Below are 16,048 nucleotides of genomic sequence, written 5' to 3'. Positions count from 1 at the left end.
TACTGTGATATGTGGTTGTCTCACCTGGCTATCTTAAGATGAATGTACTTAATGTGCTGGTGACATCACAGGGTCAGAGAGAACTACTGACTGTAGTCATACAAAAACACTCCAGGCACTCAGCCCATAAGAACCATTCATACTGTCAGATCTAATATGAAGAACTGAATACAACCATAAGAACCATTCATACTGTCAGATCTAATATGAAGAACTGAATACTAAAGAGAAGAAGAGGTTGACCAGTACATATTCATGTAACTTTATTTTTCATTGGCAGATCAATAAAGTTTGCTTCAATGCAGTTATCCAAACACATTCATGATCAGTAACTAAAATAACTCCTCTAGTTTTAAAGACAATTAATAAACACATGTATTCATTTCATAAACGATGTCTCATTGAATAAAGTTGTAAAACAATCCCCCCAAACTAGTGGTGAAAAGTGATCTCTATCTGATACATGTTAGGGGCGGAAGGTAGCCTAGTGGTTAGAGCATTGGGCCAGTAACCAAAAGGTTGCTAGATCGAATCCCCGAGGTGACAAGGTAAAACTCTGTTGTTCTGCCTCTGAACAAGGAAGTTAACCCACTGTTCCTAGGCCATCATCTTAAATAAGAATTTGTTCTTAACTGACTTGCCTAGTTAGATAAAGGTAAAAAAGAAGTGTCTACTAACTCATTTCCACAGAATACTGCAGAGGGACAACCTGGTCTCAGAGCAAAATGTATTATATGTTACAAAAATATCTGTGCCATTCCATTTAGTATGTTACATTACATTGGCCTACCAATATAAGCTGAACAAAAATTTAAACGAAACATGTAAAATCTTGGTTTCATGAACTGAAGTAAAAAATTCCAGAAATGTTCCATTTGCACAAAAAGGTTATTTCTCTCAAATGTTGTTAACACATTTGTTTATATCCCTGTTAGTGAGCATTTCAGCCTTTGTCAAGATAATCTTGTGCTGGGGGACAATAAAAGGCCACACAACACAATGTCACAGATGTCTCAAGTTTAGGGAATGTGCAAATCTCATGATGACTGCAGGAATGTCCACCAGAGCTGTTGGCAGAGAACTCAATATTTATATCTCTACCATAAGCCACCTCTAACATCCTTTTAGAGAATTTGCCAGTACATCCAACCGGCCTCACAACTGCAGATCACATGTAACCACGGCAGTCCAGGACCTCTTCACCTTTAGGATTGTCTGGGAGGGGGCTGAGTAGTATTTCTGTCTGTAATAAAGACCTTTTGTGGGGAAAAACTCATGCTGATTGGCTGGGCCTGGCTCCCAAGTGGGCCTATGCCCTCCCAAGTCCCATCCATGGCTGAGCCCCTGCCCAGTCATGTGAAATCCATAGATTAGGGCCTCGTTTATTTATTTCAATTGACTGCTTTCCTTATAAAAACTGTAAATCTTTGAAATTGTTGTGTTTAGATTATTGTTCAGTATAATACGACTTGTAGGACGTATCAAATGTTACGAATTACAATTTGTATGTTATTTTACGCATTGCTATTCATACAATATGTTTCCGAACTTGTAATATGTATGAAATGTTACGAATGCCAATTTGTTGTTGCTAACATTAGCTAGGTTAGGGGTGAGGAGTTTAAGGTAGAGTTAAATTGGTTTAGGGGAAAGGTTAGCTAACATGCTAACATAGCTAAAAAGTAGTAAGTAGTTGCAAAGTTGCTAATTAGCTAAAATGCTAAAGTCATCCTTGATGAGATTCAAACACGCAGCCTTTGGCTAGACGTTTGACTTACACTCCCACCCCTCCACAGAGCATGAGTAAGGTTTCTCCCCTGTGTGTATACATTGGTGTGTTAAGTTGCTATGGTGAGAGAAACTCACCAGAATGTCAGAGGAGACGTAAGCAGGCTTCTCTCATGTGTGTGTTCTCTGATGAACTTTTAGCTCAGTTGCTGTTTTGAAGCATTTTACACAGTCAGAGCAGGAGTATGGCTTCTCTCCTTCATGAATATGTTGATGTCTTTTTAAGGTATCCAGTCGAGAGAAACTTGCCCCACAGTCAGAACAGGAGTAAGGCTTTTCTCCTGTATGTGTTCTCTGATGAATTTTTAGATCAGTTGATGTTTTGAAATATTTTACACAGTCAGAGCAGGAGTAAGGCCTCTCTCCTGTGTGTGTTCTCTGATGAACTTTTAGATGAGTTGATGTTTTAAAACATTTTACACAGTCAGGGCAGAAGAAAGGCTTCTCTCCTGTGTGTGTTCTCTGATGAACTTTAAGCTCATTTGATGTTTTAAAACATTTTCCACAGTCAGAACAGTAATAAGGCCTCTCTCCTGTATGTGATCTCTGATGAACTTTTAGATGAGTTGATGTTGTGAAGCATTTTCCACAGTCAGAGCAGACGTAAGGCTTCTCTCCTGTGTGTGTTCTCTGATGAACTTTTAGCTCATTTGATGTTTTTAAACATTTTCCACAGTCAGAGCAGTAATAAGGCTTCTCTCCTGTGTGTGTTCTCTGATGAACTTTTAGCTCATTTGATGTTTTTAAACATTTTCCACAGTATGAGCAAGAATAAGGCTTCTCTCCTGTGTGTGTTCTCTGATGAACTTTTAACTCAGTTGATGTTTTGAAGCAAATTATACAGTCAGAGCAAACGTAAGGCTTCTCTCCTGTGTGTGTTCTCTGATGAACTTTTAGCTCAGATGATGTTTTGAAATATTTTACACAGTCAGAGCAGGAGTAAGGCTTCTCTCCTGTATGTATACGTTCATGTGAATTTAAGTTTGAAAGTTGAGAGAAACTAGTACCACAGTCAGGGCAGAAGAAAGGCTTCTCTCCTGTGTGTGTTCTCTGATGAACTTTTAGCTCAATTGATGTTTTGAAATATTTGACACAGTCAGAGCAGGAGTAAGGCTTCTCTCCTGTATGTATACGTTCATGTGAATTTAAGTGGGAAAGTTGAGAGAAACTAGTTCCACAGTCAGAGCAGTAATACGGCTTCTCTCCTGTGTGTGTTCTCCGATGAACTTTTAGCTCAGTTGATGTTTTGAAGCATTTTCCACAGTCAGAGCAGACGTAAGGCTTCTCTCCTGTGTGTGTTCTCTGATGAACTTTTAGCTCATTTGATGTTTTGAAATATTTGACACAGTCAGAGCAGGAGTAAGGCTTCTCTCCTGTATGTATACGTTCATGTGAATTTAAGTGGGAAAGTTGAGAGAAACTAGTTCCACAGTCAGAGCAGTAATACGGCTTCTCTCCTGTGTGTGTCCTCCGATGAACTTTTAGCTCAGTTGATGTTTTGAAGCATTTTCCACAGTCAGAGCAGACGTAAGGCTTATCTCCCGTGTGTATACGTTGGTGTGTTTTTAAGGTGCCCAGATTAGAGAAACTCGCTCCACAGTCAGAGCAGGAGTAGGGCTTCTCTCCTGTGTGTATACGTTGGTGTGTTTTTAAGGTGCCCAGATTAGAGAAACTAGTTCCACAGTCAGAGCAGTAATACGGCTTCTCTCCTGTGTGAGTCTTCTGATGAACTTTTAGCTGAGTTGATGTTTTAAAACGTTTTCCACAGTCAGAGCAGTAATAAGGCTTCTCTCCTGTGTGAGTCTTCTGATGAACTTTTAGATGAGTTGATGTTTTGAAGCATTTTCCACAGTCAGAGCAGGAGTAAGGCTTCTCTCCTGTGTGTATTTTTAGATGTATTTTTAGCTTTGATAGAAATGGGAAAATCTCTTCACAATGTGGGCAGTGATGAGACCTCTTATCTCTCTGATCTTCCTGAGGTTGCTCTCTGGATGTAGAGAATGTCTCAACATGGTAACCTGTGTGAACATCAGAAGAACCAGTCAGTTGGTGTGATATACATGTCAATCAAATGTATTTTATGAAGCCCTTTTAACATCAGTAGTTGTCACAAAGTGCTGAACAGAAACCCAGCCTAAAATCCCCAAAGAGCAAGCAATGCAGATGTAGAAGCACAGTGGCCACACAAAAAACTCCCTAGAAAGCAGGAACCTAGGAAGAAACCTAGAGAGGAACCAGGCTGAGTGGTGACCAGTCCTCTTCTGGCCATACCGGGTGACAGGTAGCCTAGTGTTTAGAGCAGGGGTGTCAAACATACGGCCCGCGGGCCGGAACCGGCCCCCAAGGAGGTTCGATCAGGCCCGCAGGATAATTTGAAAGTGGAAAAAATGCATAAAAGACATGGAATTAATATTTTTAATTCGCTGCAATTCATGGATTATCCGCTAAGGGGCGCACTCTTTCCATCAGAGTAGAAGACAAGCTGCATCACTGAGACAGACTGAAAACAGCAGACGGTATCAATGCGCCATCTGCTGCTTGTTACGACGTTGTTAATACCTTGGTCTCTACCTCTCCGCTACACCCTCATTAGCCAAAATGTCGTTATCCAAACGGAGAAAAGTAGATAAGGAGTGTAGAATTTTCAAAGAAAAATGGACCACGTCCTATTTATTTACAGAGATGCACGGAAAACCTTCGTGCTTGGTGTGTTTGCAACAAGTTTCGGTATTGAAGGAATATAATATTCGACGCCACTACGAGACTCATCACAGCGAAAAATATGACGGCTTGCAAGGACAACTGAGAAGAGATAAGATTAACGAATTGCTGGCGGGTCTGAGGAAACAGCAGTCAACTTTCATCCAGAGCCGAGAAGTCAGTGAAGCAGCGGTAAAAGCCAGCTACCTAATTGCTAGCGAAATAGCATTAGCATCGAAGCCGTATTCCGACGGTGACTTTGTTAAACGATGCATGATGAAGGCGGCTGAACTTGTATGTGCCGAGAAGCGACAAGCTTTTGCCAATATTAGCCTGACGAGGAATACTATAGCAGAGAGGATTTCGGAACTATCGGCAGATTTAGACAGTCAATTGAAACAGAGAGTCAAGTCATTTATTGCATTTTCCGTGGCAATTGACGAGAGCACTGACATCACAGACGTGGCCCAACTGGCCATATTTATTCGAGGAGTTGATGAGACATTGACTGTTACTGAAGAGTTTCTTGAGTTGGTGCCAATGATGGACACCACAACAGCCGTGGACATTTTCGGCTCTGTCGTTGCTGCATTGGACAGAGTTGGAGTGGACTGGTCCCGCGCTGTCAGCCTGGCTACAGACGGCGCGCCATCCATGGTCGGAAAGAAAGCAGGTGTCGCGACAAAGTTCAAAGACAAAGTACAAGCCCTTAATGGAGGAGATCGTTTCTGGACATTTCACTGTATTTTGCACAAGGAGGCATTGTGTTGCAAGTCGCTGAAAATGGACCACGTCATGGAGGTGGTTGTTCGCACTGTAAATTTCATCCGGTCCAGAGGTCTGAACCATCGTCAGTTTGACAAACTTCTCAGCGACAGCAACATTACCCACAGCCTGCCATACCACACTGAAGTGAGATGGTTAAGCCGAGGCGCTGTGCTGAGGCATTTCTTTGATCTACGAGAGGAAATCGGACAGTTCATGGAGAAAAAAGGAAAACCGGTGTTGGAATTACAATCTCAGGAATGGCTACGGGACCTTGCATTCTTGGTTGATATTACTGAACACTTGAACAATCTGAACAAAATGTTGCAAGGCCGCAAAAAAGTTGTCACACAGTTTTCTGACAACATACATGCATTTAAGTTGAAGCTGACTTTGTGGGAGATGCAACTGGCAAATGGCAACCCTGCTCATTTCCCCTGTCTGAGAGATGTATGTGTGACCAGACCTGATGCGGACATGAAACGGTACAAAGACAAAATTGCAGGACTACTGCGGGAGTTTGAGAAACGTTTTCAGGTATTTGGTGAACTTGAGACAGAATTTTCAGTTTTTCGCTCACCTTTCACAGTTAAAGCTTCTGATCTGCCGGTCGAAATTCAGCTAGAGATAATTGATTTGCAGTGTGATGCAGATTTGAAGGGCAAATTTGCCTCTGTAGGTCTGGACAGATTTTATCAGTATCTACTACCAGGGTACCCCAAATTAACAGCCCTGGCTGCTAAAATTTTGTGCATGTTTGGGACAACCTACCTTTGTGAACAAATTTTCTCAGTGATGAATATCAATAAAACAAAAATGCGTTCAAGGCTCACAAACAAGCACTTAAATGACATTCTGAAAGTGACAGCTAGTCAGGACATGACACCTGGTGTTGATGCACTTGTACAGGCCAAAAGATGCCAAGTTTCAGGAACAAATACAAGTCCAGACTAGACTAACACCTTTAAAATGCTGCCTTAGATACTGTTTGCATTGAAAGAATACAGCTCTGTGAAGATGAATCCTTACTGTGGTGATTTAAAAAAATGTGCACTTTAATGTTAGTCAGCAGCTTCAAAACAAAAGTTGTGTGATGGAATTCTACTGTTCATACAACTCCATAAATTTTCAGTATGTATTGTATGTGTATGTATGTTTCATGTATGAAGTTTACAGATTTACAGGACAGGCGAACACTTTCTTCATTACACATTTAAAATCACTCTCCTTAGTTTGTAAGGTGTACGCAGGGATTACATTTAGATTTTATATGCGTATGTGTAAGTGGTTTAAAAATTCCTTTCTTTAAAAGTCTCATTTAATCTTAAAGTGCATTACTATATTTTTCAGTACCAATTAAAGTTTTGTGCCTTTGTACAATCAGTGGGATCAGTTGCAATGCATATTTGTGAATGATAAAAGTAAATTGCACATTTGTCTAAGGAAATATGAGGTGTTTCATGAAATGTTTTGTAAAAGGATAGTTCATTAAATTTCAATATTTTCCTAATGTTCTTGTGCTTCTTTACACCAAAACAAAGGAAAGACATGATATTTTGGTTATTTATAGCAGAGTATGGTATAATTTTAATGGTCCGGCCCACTTGACATCTCCCTAGGCCGTATGTGGCCCACGATGCGAAATGAGTTTGACACCCCTGGTTTAGAGCAACCGAAAGGTTGCAAGATCGAATCCCTGAGCTGACAAGGTTAAAATCTGTCGTTCTGCCCCTGAACAAGGCAGTTAACCCACTGTTCCTAAGCCGTCATTGAAAATAAGAATTTGTTCTTAACTGACTTGCCTAGTTAACCTGTTTGGGCGCATGTCCAAACGCTAGTGGGACACCTACGACAACATCCGGTGAAATTGCAGAGTGCGAAATTCAAAATACAAAAATCGTAATATTAAACATTCATGAAAATACAAGTGTCTTACATCATTTAAAAGTTTCGTGTTAATCTAACTGCGTTGTCAGATTTCAAAAATGCTTTACGGAGAAAGCATACCATGCGATTATCTGAGGACAGTGCCCCACGTCAAAATACTTTTTAAACCAGCACAGGCGTCACAATATCACAGACAGCAATTAAACAAATCACCTACCTTTGAAGATCTTCCTCTGATTGCAATCCCAAGGGTCCCAGCTACACAATGAATGGTCGTTTTGTTCGATAAAGTCCTTCATTATATCCCAAAAATGTCAGTTTAGATGGTGCGCTTGATTCAGTAATTCACTCGTTCAACATGCACACAGACGAATCCAAAAAGTTACCAGTAAAGTTCGTCCAAACAAGTCAAACGATGTTTCGAATTAATCCTCAGGTATTCTAATATCTAAATAAACAATAATATTTAAGACGGAGAATAGTGTGTTCAATAGCGAAGATAAATAACGAAGAGCGCACTCTCCTTGATGGGCGCAACATGACTACTTTTCTAATGGGGGACACCTTGGAAAAACTACAAATACTTGTTCATTTTTCAAAAAACAAGCCTGAAACCCTTTCTAAAGACTGGTGATATCTAGTGGAAGCCATAGAAACTGCAATATGGGTCCTATCTATTTGTATATCCCATAGGCAAGCATTGAAAAAACCTGTGACCTCAAAAAATAAAAATTTCGTATGGAATTTCCTCAAGGTTTTCGCCTGCCATATCAGTTCTGTTAAACCCACAGACATTATTTTAACAGTTTTAGAAACTTAAGAGTGTTTTCTATCCAATGATATCAAGTATATGCATATCCTAGCTTCTGGGCAGTTTACAGGCAGTTTACTTTGGGCACGTCAGTCATCCGAAATTCCGGACAATAACCAGTATGCTAAGGAAGTTAAATAAAGGTTAAAAAAAAAATAATAATAATAAATACACCAACATTAGTGGTGAAATAAATGAATAAATTCTAAAGTTTGGGGTCACTTACAAATGTCCTTGTTTTTGAAAGAAAAGCTAATTTTTTGTCCATTCAAATAATGTCAAATTGATCAGAAATACAGTGTAGACATTGTTAATGTTGTAAATGACTATTGTAGCTGGAAACGGCTGAAGATCTCATACAACGCTGTGTACTACTCTCTTCACAGAACAGCGCAAACAGTCTCTAACCAGAATAGTGTCTAGAAGGCCAGCATCCCGGAGTCGCCTCTTCACTGTTGACATTGAGACTGGTGCTTTGCGGGTACTATTTAATGAAACTGCCAGTTGAGGACTTGTGAGACGTCTGTTTCTCAAACTAGACACTCTAAAATACTTGTCCTCTTGCCCAGTTGTGCACCGGGGCCTCCCACTCCTCTTTCTATTCTGGTTAAAGCCAGTTTGCGCTGTTCTGTGAAGGGAGTAGTACACAGCGTTGTACGAGATCTTCAGTTTCTTTGCAATTTCTCACATGGAATAGCCTTAATTTCTCAGAACAAGAATAGACGGACTAGTTTCAGAAGAAAGGTCTTTGTTTCTGGCCATTATGAGCCTGTTATCGAACCAGCAAATGACCCAGATACTCAACTAGTCTAAAGGACTGTTTTATTGCTTCTTTAATCAGCACCACAGTTTTCAGCTGTGCTAACATAATTGCAAAAAGGGTTTTGTAATGATCAATTAGCCTTTTAAAATGATAAACTTGGATTAGCTAACACAACATGCCATTGGATCACAGGAGTGATGTTTTCTGATAATGGGCCTCTGTACGCCTATGTAGATATTCAATTAAAAAAAATCATCAGTTTCCAGCTACAATAGTCATTTACAACATTAACGTCTACACTGTATTAATGGTCAATTTGATGTTAGTTTAACCTTTCTAGGACACACGTTCCGCTAGCGGAACTCCTCGACAACATTCCGCTGAAAAGGCAGCGCGGCAAATTCAAAAATATATTTTTGAAATATGTAACTTTCACACATTAACAAGTCCAATACAGCAAATGAAAGATAAACATCTTGTGAATCTACCCATCGTGTCCGATTTAAAAAAAATGCTTTACAGCGAAAACACAACATATGATTATGTTAGATCACCGCCAAGTCCAAAAAACACACAGCTATTTTCCCAGCCAAAGATAGGAGTCACAAAAGGCAGAAATAGAGATAAAATGAATCACTAACTTTTGATGATCTTCAGATGACACTCATAGGACATCATGTTACACAATACATGTATGTTTTGTTCGATGATGTGCGTATTTATATCCAAAAATCTCAGTTTATATTGGCGCCATGTTCAGAAATGCCTCCAAAATATCCGGAGAAATTGCAGAGAGCCACATCAAATAACAGAAATACTCATCATAAACCTTGATCATCATAAACCTTGAAAGATACATGTTTTACAAAGAATTAAAGATACACTTGTTCTTAATGCAACCGCTGTGTCAGATTTCAAAAAAACTTTACGGAAAAAGCACACCATGCAATAATCTGAGACGGCGCTCAGATATAAACAACATTTCTCCGCCATGTTGGAGTCAACAGAAATATGAAATTACATGATAAATATTCCCTTACCTTTGATGATCTTCATCAGAATGCACTCCCAGGAATCCTAGTACCACAATAAATTGTTGTTTTGTTCGATAATGTCCATTATTTATGTCCAAGTAGCTACTTTTGTTAGCGCGTTTAGTACACACATCCAAACGCTTGTGCAGGTCCAGGCGAACGTCGGACGAAAACTTAAAAAAGTTATATTACAGGTCTAATATACTTGTCAAGCTAACTATAGAATCAATCTTCAGGATGTTGTTATCCTAAATATTCAATAACGTTCCAACCGGAGAATTCCTTTGTGTCTGTAGAAATAATGGAACGCAAGTCGATATCATTTGGAATGCGCATGACCAGGACTTGGCTCTCTGCCAGACCACTGACTCAAACAGTTCCCATCCGGCTCAACATCACAGTAAAAGCTTCATTCAACGTTCTACAGACTGTTGACATCTAGTGGAAGGCGTAAGAAGTGCAAACAGATCCATATCCCACTGGGATTTCAATAGGCGATGAGTTGAAAATCGACCAGCCTCAGAATTCCCACTTCCTGTTTGGGTTTTTGCCTGCCATATGAGTTCTGTTATACTCACAGACATCATTCAAACTGTTTTAGAAATGTCAGAGTGTTTTCTATCCAACAGTAATAATAATATGCATATATTAGCATCTGGGACAGAGTAGGAGGCAGTTCACTTTGGGCACGCTATTCATCCAAAGTGAAAACGCTGCCCCCTATCTCTAAAAAGTTAATTGACAAAAAAAACGTACTTCTCTTTCAAAAACAACGACATTTCTAAGTGACCCTAAACTTTTCAACAGTAGTGTATGTATTCATGTCAATAGGCTGTATGGGAATGGCAATAAAACTATTCTAAAACTGGGTAGGAGTCAAAAACTACAAAGAGGCAAAAGTCGTAAAAATGATGAGCTATACCATCCTCCACTCAACATCACAAGGGTGATCGAATAATTTGTATGTTTAAAGTAATGACTAAGATATTTCACCCTGAAACTGTATCACTGTGTGTGAAATCCATTAGACACATAAGACTATAAGTGGATAATGTGTGCAGCGTAGGCAGGATAGAATTAGAACATTGTGTTCCTTACAGGACATTCTGTCCCCACCCGTGGAGTGGAGAAACTGTTAGGCTTGCAGAAAATTATGAAACATGTTGCAGAATATGATAAACAATGTATGTGTACAGTGGAACAATACAGCCCGCCTAAAGCGGGGTGGGGTTCTCGACTGATTTGTGTATAAAAGATGGGCTCTGAACTTGAGAGGGCAGAGCTCTCTGAATAAAGCAGGGGGGCCGCACAGCCCTCCATGTGCTCGCCAGAGGTAGCCTGACTGCCATTAGGTACCGAGATGAGATCCTCAGAGCCCTTGTGAGACCATATGCTGACACATGCACATTTGTAGCCTGCTGGAGGTCATTTGCAGGGCTCTGGCAGTGCTCCTCCTTGCACAAAGGCGGAGGTAGCGGTCCTGCTGCTGGGTTGTTGCCCTCCTACGGCCTCCTCCATGTCTCCTGATGTACTGGCCTGTCTCCTGGTAGCGCCTCCATGCTCTGGACACTACGCTGACAGACACAGCAAACCTTCTTGTCACAGCTCGCATTGATGTGCCATCCTGGATGAGCTGCACTACCTGAGACACTTGTGTGGGTTGTAGACTCCGTCTCATGCTACCACTAGAGTGAGAGCACCGCCAGCATTCAAAAGTGACCAAAACATCAGCCAGGAAGCATAGGAACTGAGAAGTGGTCTGTGGTCACCACCTGCAGAATCAATCCTTTATTGGGGTGTCTTGCTAATTGCCTATAATTTCCACCTTTTGTCTATTCCATTTGCACAACAGCATGTGAAATTTATTGTCAATCAGTGTTGCTTCCTAAGTGGACAGTTTGATTTCACAGAAGTGTGATTGACTTGGAGTTACATTGTGTTGTTTAAGTGTTCCCTTTATTTTTTTGAGCAGTGTATTAAATGGGTAGAAGTGTTCCCAACTTACTTGGCGGACATGATGACGGTAGCTAAAGTATTGGGTCAAGATATTATCCCTAGATTTGGTTTACTAGAATCTATTTCTTTAGACAATGGATTACAGTTTTTGCTAATCAGGTAAAAGATAGTATAGGCCAGAAATTGAACATTAAATAGGAAAAGAAATACGGTTCATATTACCTACAATCGGCAGGATTAATTGAACACAGGAGCGATATGGTTAACTTTCTTGGGATAGGGGGCAGCATTTTCACTTTTGGATGAATAGCGTGCCCAGAGTGAACTGCCTCCTACTCTGTCCCAGATGCTAATATATGCATATTATTATTACTATTGGATAGAAAACACTCTGAAGTTTCTAAAACTGTTTGAATGATGTCTGAGTATAACAGAACTCGTATGGCAGGCGAAATCCTGAGAAAAAATCCAAACAGGAAGTGGGATATCTGAGGCTGGTCGATTTTCATCTCATAGCCTATTGAAAACACAGTAAGATATGGATCTGTTTGCACTTCCTACGCCTTCCACTAGATGTCAACCGTCTGTAGAACGTTGAATGAAGCTTCTACTGTGATGTTGAGCCGGATGGTAGCTGTTTGAGTCAGTGGTCTGGCAGAGAGCCAAGTCCTGGTCACGCGCATTTCACATGGTAGTGACTTGCGGTCCATTACTTCTACAGACACAAAGGAATTCTCCGGTTGGAACGTTATTGAAGATTTATGATAACAACATCCTAAAGATTGATTCTATAGTTAGTTTGACAAGTTTATTCGACCTGTAATATAACTTTTTGAAGTTTTTGTCCGAAGTTATGCGGGGACCTGCACGAGCGTTTGGATATGTGTACTAAACGCGCTAAAAAAGTAGCTACTTGGACATTATCGAACAAAACAACAATTTGTGGAACTAGGATTCCTGGGAGTGCATTCTGATGAAGATCATCAAAGGTAAGGGAATATTTATATTGTAATTTCTGATTTATGTTGACTCCAACATGGCGGATAAAAAACATTTTTTTCTGAGTGCTGTCTCAGATTATTGCATGGTTTGCTTTTTCCGTAAAAAAAAATTGAAATCTGACAGCGGTTGCATTAAGGAGAGGTATATCTATAATTCCATGTGTATAACTTGTATTATCATCTACATTTATGATGAGTATTTCTGTTGTTTGATGTGGCTCTCTGCAATTTCTCAGGATATTTTGGAGGAATTTCTGAACATGGCGCAAATGTATACTGAGATTTTTGGATATAAATATGCACATTATCAAACAAAACATACATGTATTGTGTAACATGATGTCCTATGAGAATCATCTGATGAAGATCATCAAAGGTTAGTGTAGTAACCTGGTATATTTATGTTTACCAATAGATGGCAGTATTGACTCAAGACGGGGGTTTGCTTCCCGCTATCCGTAGCTATTTCCTATGTCTGCCTATATAACTATGATTAAGAAAGCTTCAGGTAGTTTAAGCCAGGTGCATAAGAGAATGTAAATCTAAGTTACCATTAAATACTAAACCGTACTTAAGTCTCATGAGTCGTAACTCTAAGAAGCCTTTAAGGATACTACATATTTGGCGATGAGGATAACTATGGAGAACTGCGTTGGATTTTTTTTGCCACGAAGTTAACGGAGTCGACGCGGGAGGTGAGACTCAAGTGAGCGGTGGAAGATTCTGAAGGATTGATTCCCTGGATACGGGTAGGACAAATTATTGACTGTGTGAGGGGAGAAAGAATTGGAAAAGATGGCTTTGGCAACAATAGGCTCGCTACCACCATTTGATCCTAAAAATCAGGAATGGGAGGAGTACTGTGAAATAATGGAACATTTATTTGCTGCTAATGAAATAACTGATGCCGCTAAACAGAAATCCATACTCATAAGCGGTCGGTGCACAGACGTACAGCTTAATGAGAAACCTGTTGAGCCCAGATAAGCCAGGAGAAAAGTCATTCATAGATTTAGTCGAGCTATTAAAAATTCACTTCAACCCCAAACCCAGTGAGATAGTACAAAGATTCAAGTTTGATTCACGCATGAGAAAACCTAACGAATCAGTGGGGGAATATGTGGCTGAGTTGAGAAAACTAGCATTGGACTGTAACTATGGGAATACATTATCGCAAATGCTACACGATCGGCTGGTGTGTGGGATTAATGATGACAGGATACAAATACGATTGTTATCAGAGCCTAATCTCACGTTTGAGAATGCACTTAAACTGGCTCAGGCCATGGAGTCCGCGAATAGAAATGCACTGGATTTGCAGGCAAGGGGCGCAACTGCGTGCCATACAATAAAAGAGAGCAGAACTGAGCGCGTAGAATTTCAAAGAACAGAAAGCCGTGGGGCAGCAGCCAATAGAGACTGTTATCGTTGCAAAGGTAAACACGCAGCGTTTGACTGTAAATTCAAACACGAAAAGTGTTATGCATGTGGGATAATAGGCCACATTGCGAGGGCGTGCCACAATAAAAAAAAGCCACGGGCTGCAGAAAAGAGGACGGACAGAAAACCGAATACCTCCGGACGCTCTAGCTACCGCTCTAATCAAGTGATAGAAAGTGAAAGAGAGTGCGCAGACGCAGAGCAAGCATTCTCAATGTACAGTGTACAGGGGGTGAATATGAAGAAGGTGGAGCCTTTCATTGTGGAAATGGGAATAAATGGATTGAACTAGACACAGGATGTAGTGTCACACTGATGAACAGTGTGAGACACCCCCATTAAACTCAAAACGTACACAGGGGAGAAGATCACTGTGATTGGAGTTACTGATGTTCAAGTGGAATATCATGGACAAAATAAAAATCTGCCTCTCTTAGTAGTGGAAGGTACTGGCCCCAGCTTACTAGGAAGAGGGTGGTTGGAGGAAATAAAATTGAACTGGGATGAAATCAAACATGTCACCACAGAGACATTGACACTACAGCAGGTGCTTTCAAAGCATGAGTGTGTTTTCAAAGAAGAGCTCGGGACATTAAAAGGGGTCCAAGCTACCATTCATGTTGCTGCTGATGCTACTCCCAGATTCTATAGGCCAAGATCCGTTCCATATGCCATGAAGCCTAAAGTGGATGTGGAAATTGACAGACTCTTAGCAGAGGATATAATTGTACCTGTCAAGTTTTCTGAGTGGGCAGCACCAGTTGTTCCCATACTAAAACCAGATGGTTCAATCAGATTATGCGGTGACTATAAGCTGACTGTAAATAGAGTTTCCTCTCTGGAGCAGTACCCCATACCCAAAGTGGAGGATTTGCTTTCAACGTTAACCGGAGGGCAACAGTTTACAGAACTGGACATGAGTCACGCATATCAGCAAGTGCTAATGGATAAAGCTTCACAGAAGTACCTGACCATAAACACCCACAGAGAGATGTTTACCTATAAACGCTTACCTTTCGGGGTGTCTTCTGCACCAGCTATCTTCCAAAGAACTATGGAGGGAATTCTGCAGGGGATACCCAAGGTAGCAGTTTACCTCGACGACATTCTTGTCACGGGAGTCACGAAGGAGGAACATCTCAGAAACTTAGGTGAAGTTTTGAGGAGGATGGAGGACGCCGGTCTCCGGCTGAAGAGGAGCAAGTGTACACTGTTAGCTGATGAAGTACAGTACCTGGGTCACAAGGTGGATGCCAAGGGGTTACACACTGTCAAAGCTAAAGTGAGGGCTGTTGTGGAAGCTCCAGCTCCGACAAACGTTACAGAGCTGAAAGCCTATCTAGGCTTACTGAACTATTACAATCGCTTCCTCCCGAGCCTCTCTACCCTCTTAGCTCCTCTACATCAACTGCTAAGGAAGGATGTGGCCTGGAAATGGTCAGAAAGACAGGAAGAAGCTTTTGCAAAGTCAAAGGTGTTACTGCAATCAGCTGAAGTGCTAGTGCACTACTCAGCAGACAGAGATCTCATCTTATCGTGTGATGCCTCATCGTATGGTGTGGGGGCGGTGCTATCCCACCGGATGGAGAATGGTGCCGAGAAACCTATCGGGTTCATGTCAAGAACGTTGTCGCCAGCGGAGAAAAGTACTCTCAGCTGGACAAGGAAGGACTGGCTGTCATATTCGGAATACAGAGATTCCACAAGTACTTGTATGGGAGAACATTCACTATTGTGACCGATCATAAGCCTCTGATCTCTCTGTTCCATGAACAAAAGCCAGTACCACAAATGGTCTCTCCAAGAGTTCAACGTTGGAATGTGTGGCTCAGGGCCTACGAGTACAGAATCATTTACAAACCAGGTAGATACCATGGGAATGCTGATGCTCTGAGTAGGCTGC

General features: G+C 40.9%; 2 protein-coding genes and 1 pseudogene across 2 annotated transcripts in view; all 3 read right to left on the bottom strand.

The window, feature by feature from the left end:
• The window catches only part of LOC129860156 (zinc finger protein OZF-like), a 170,601-nt gene that overhangs the window by 53,517 nt on the left and 101,036 nt on the right, over positions 1-16,048 (bottom strand). The gene's annotated exons all lie outside the window — the stretch shown is intronic.
• Positions 1-16,048, bottom strand: part of LOC129860189 (zinc finger protein 501-like) — a 167,967-nt pseudogene that overhangs the window by 53,517 nt on the left and 98,402 nt on the right.
• On the bottom strand, positions 455-14,406 carry LOC129858869 (zinc finger protein 268-like). Its single transcript, XM_055928104.1, has 2 exons — positions 14,373-14,406; positions 455-3,806 (listed from the first exon to the last, which is right to left on the bottom strand). The coding sequence occupies exons 1-2, from the start codon at positions 14,404-14,406 to the stop codon at positions 1,900-1,902; spliced, it is 1,941 nt and encodes a 646-aa protein (XP_055784079.1). The 3' UTR covers positions 455-1,899.

This window comes from Salvelinus fontinalis, chromosome 7, assembly GCF_029448725.1.
Source record: "Salvelinus fontinalis isolate EN_2023a chromosome 7, ASM2944872v1, whole genome shotgun sequence".
Classification (NCBI taxonomy): Eukaryota; Metazoa; Chordata; class Actinopteri; order Salmoniformes; family Salmonidae; genus Salvelinus; species Salvelinus fontinalis.
Note: the sequence above shows the minus strand (reverse complement) of the source record. Positions and strands in the feature narration are given on the sequence as shown.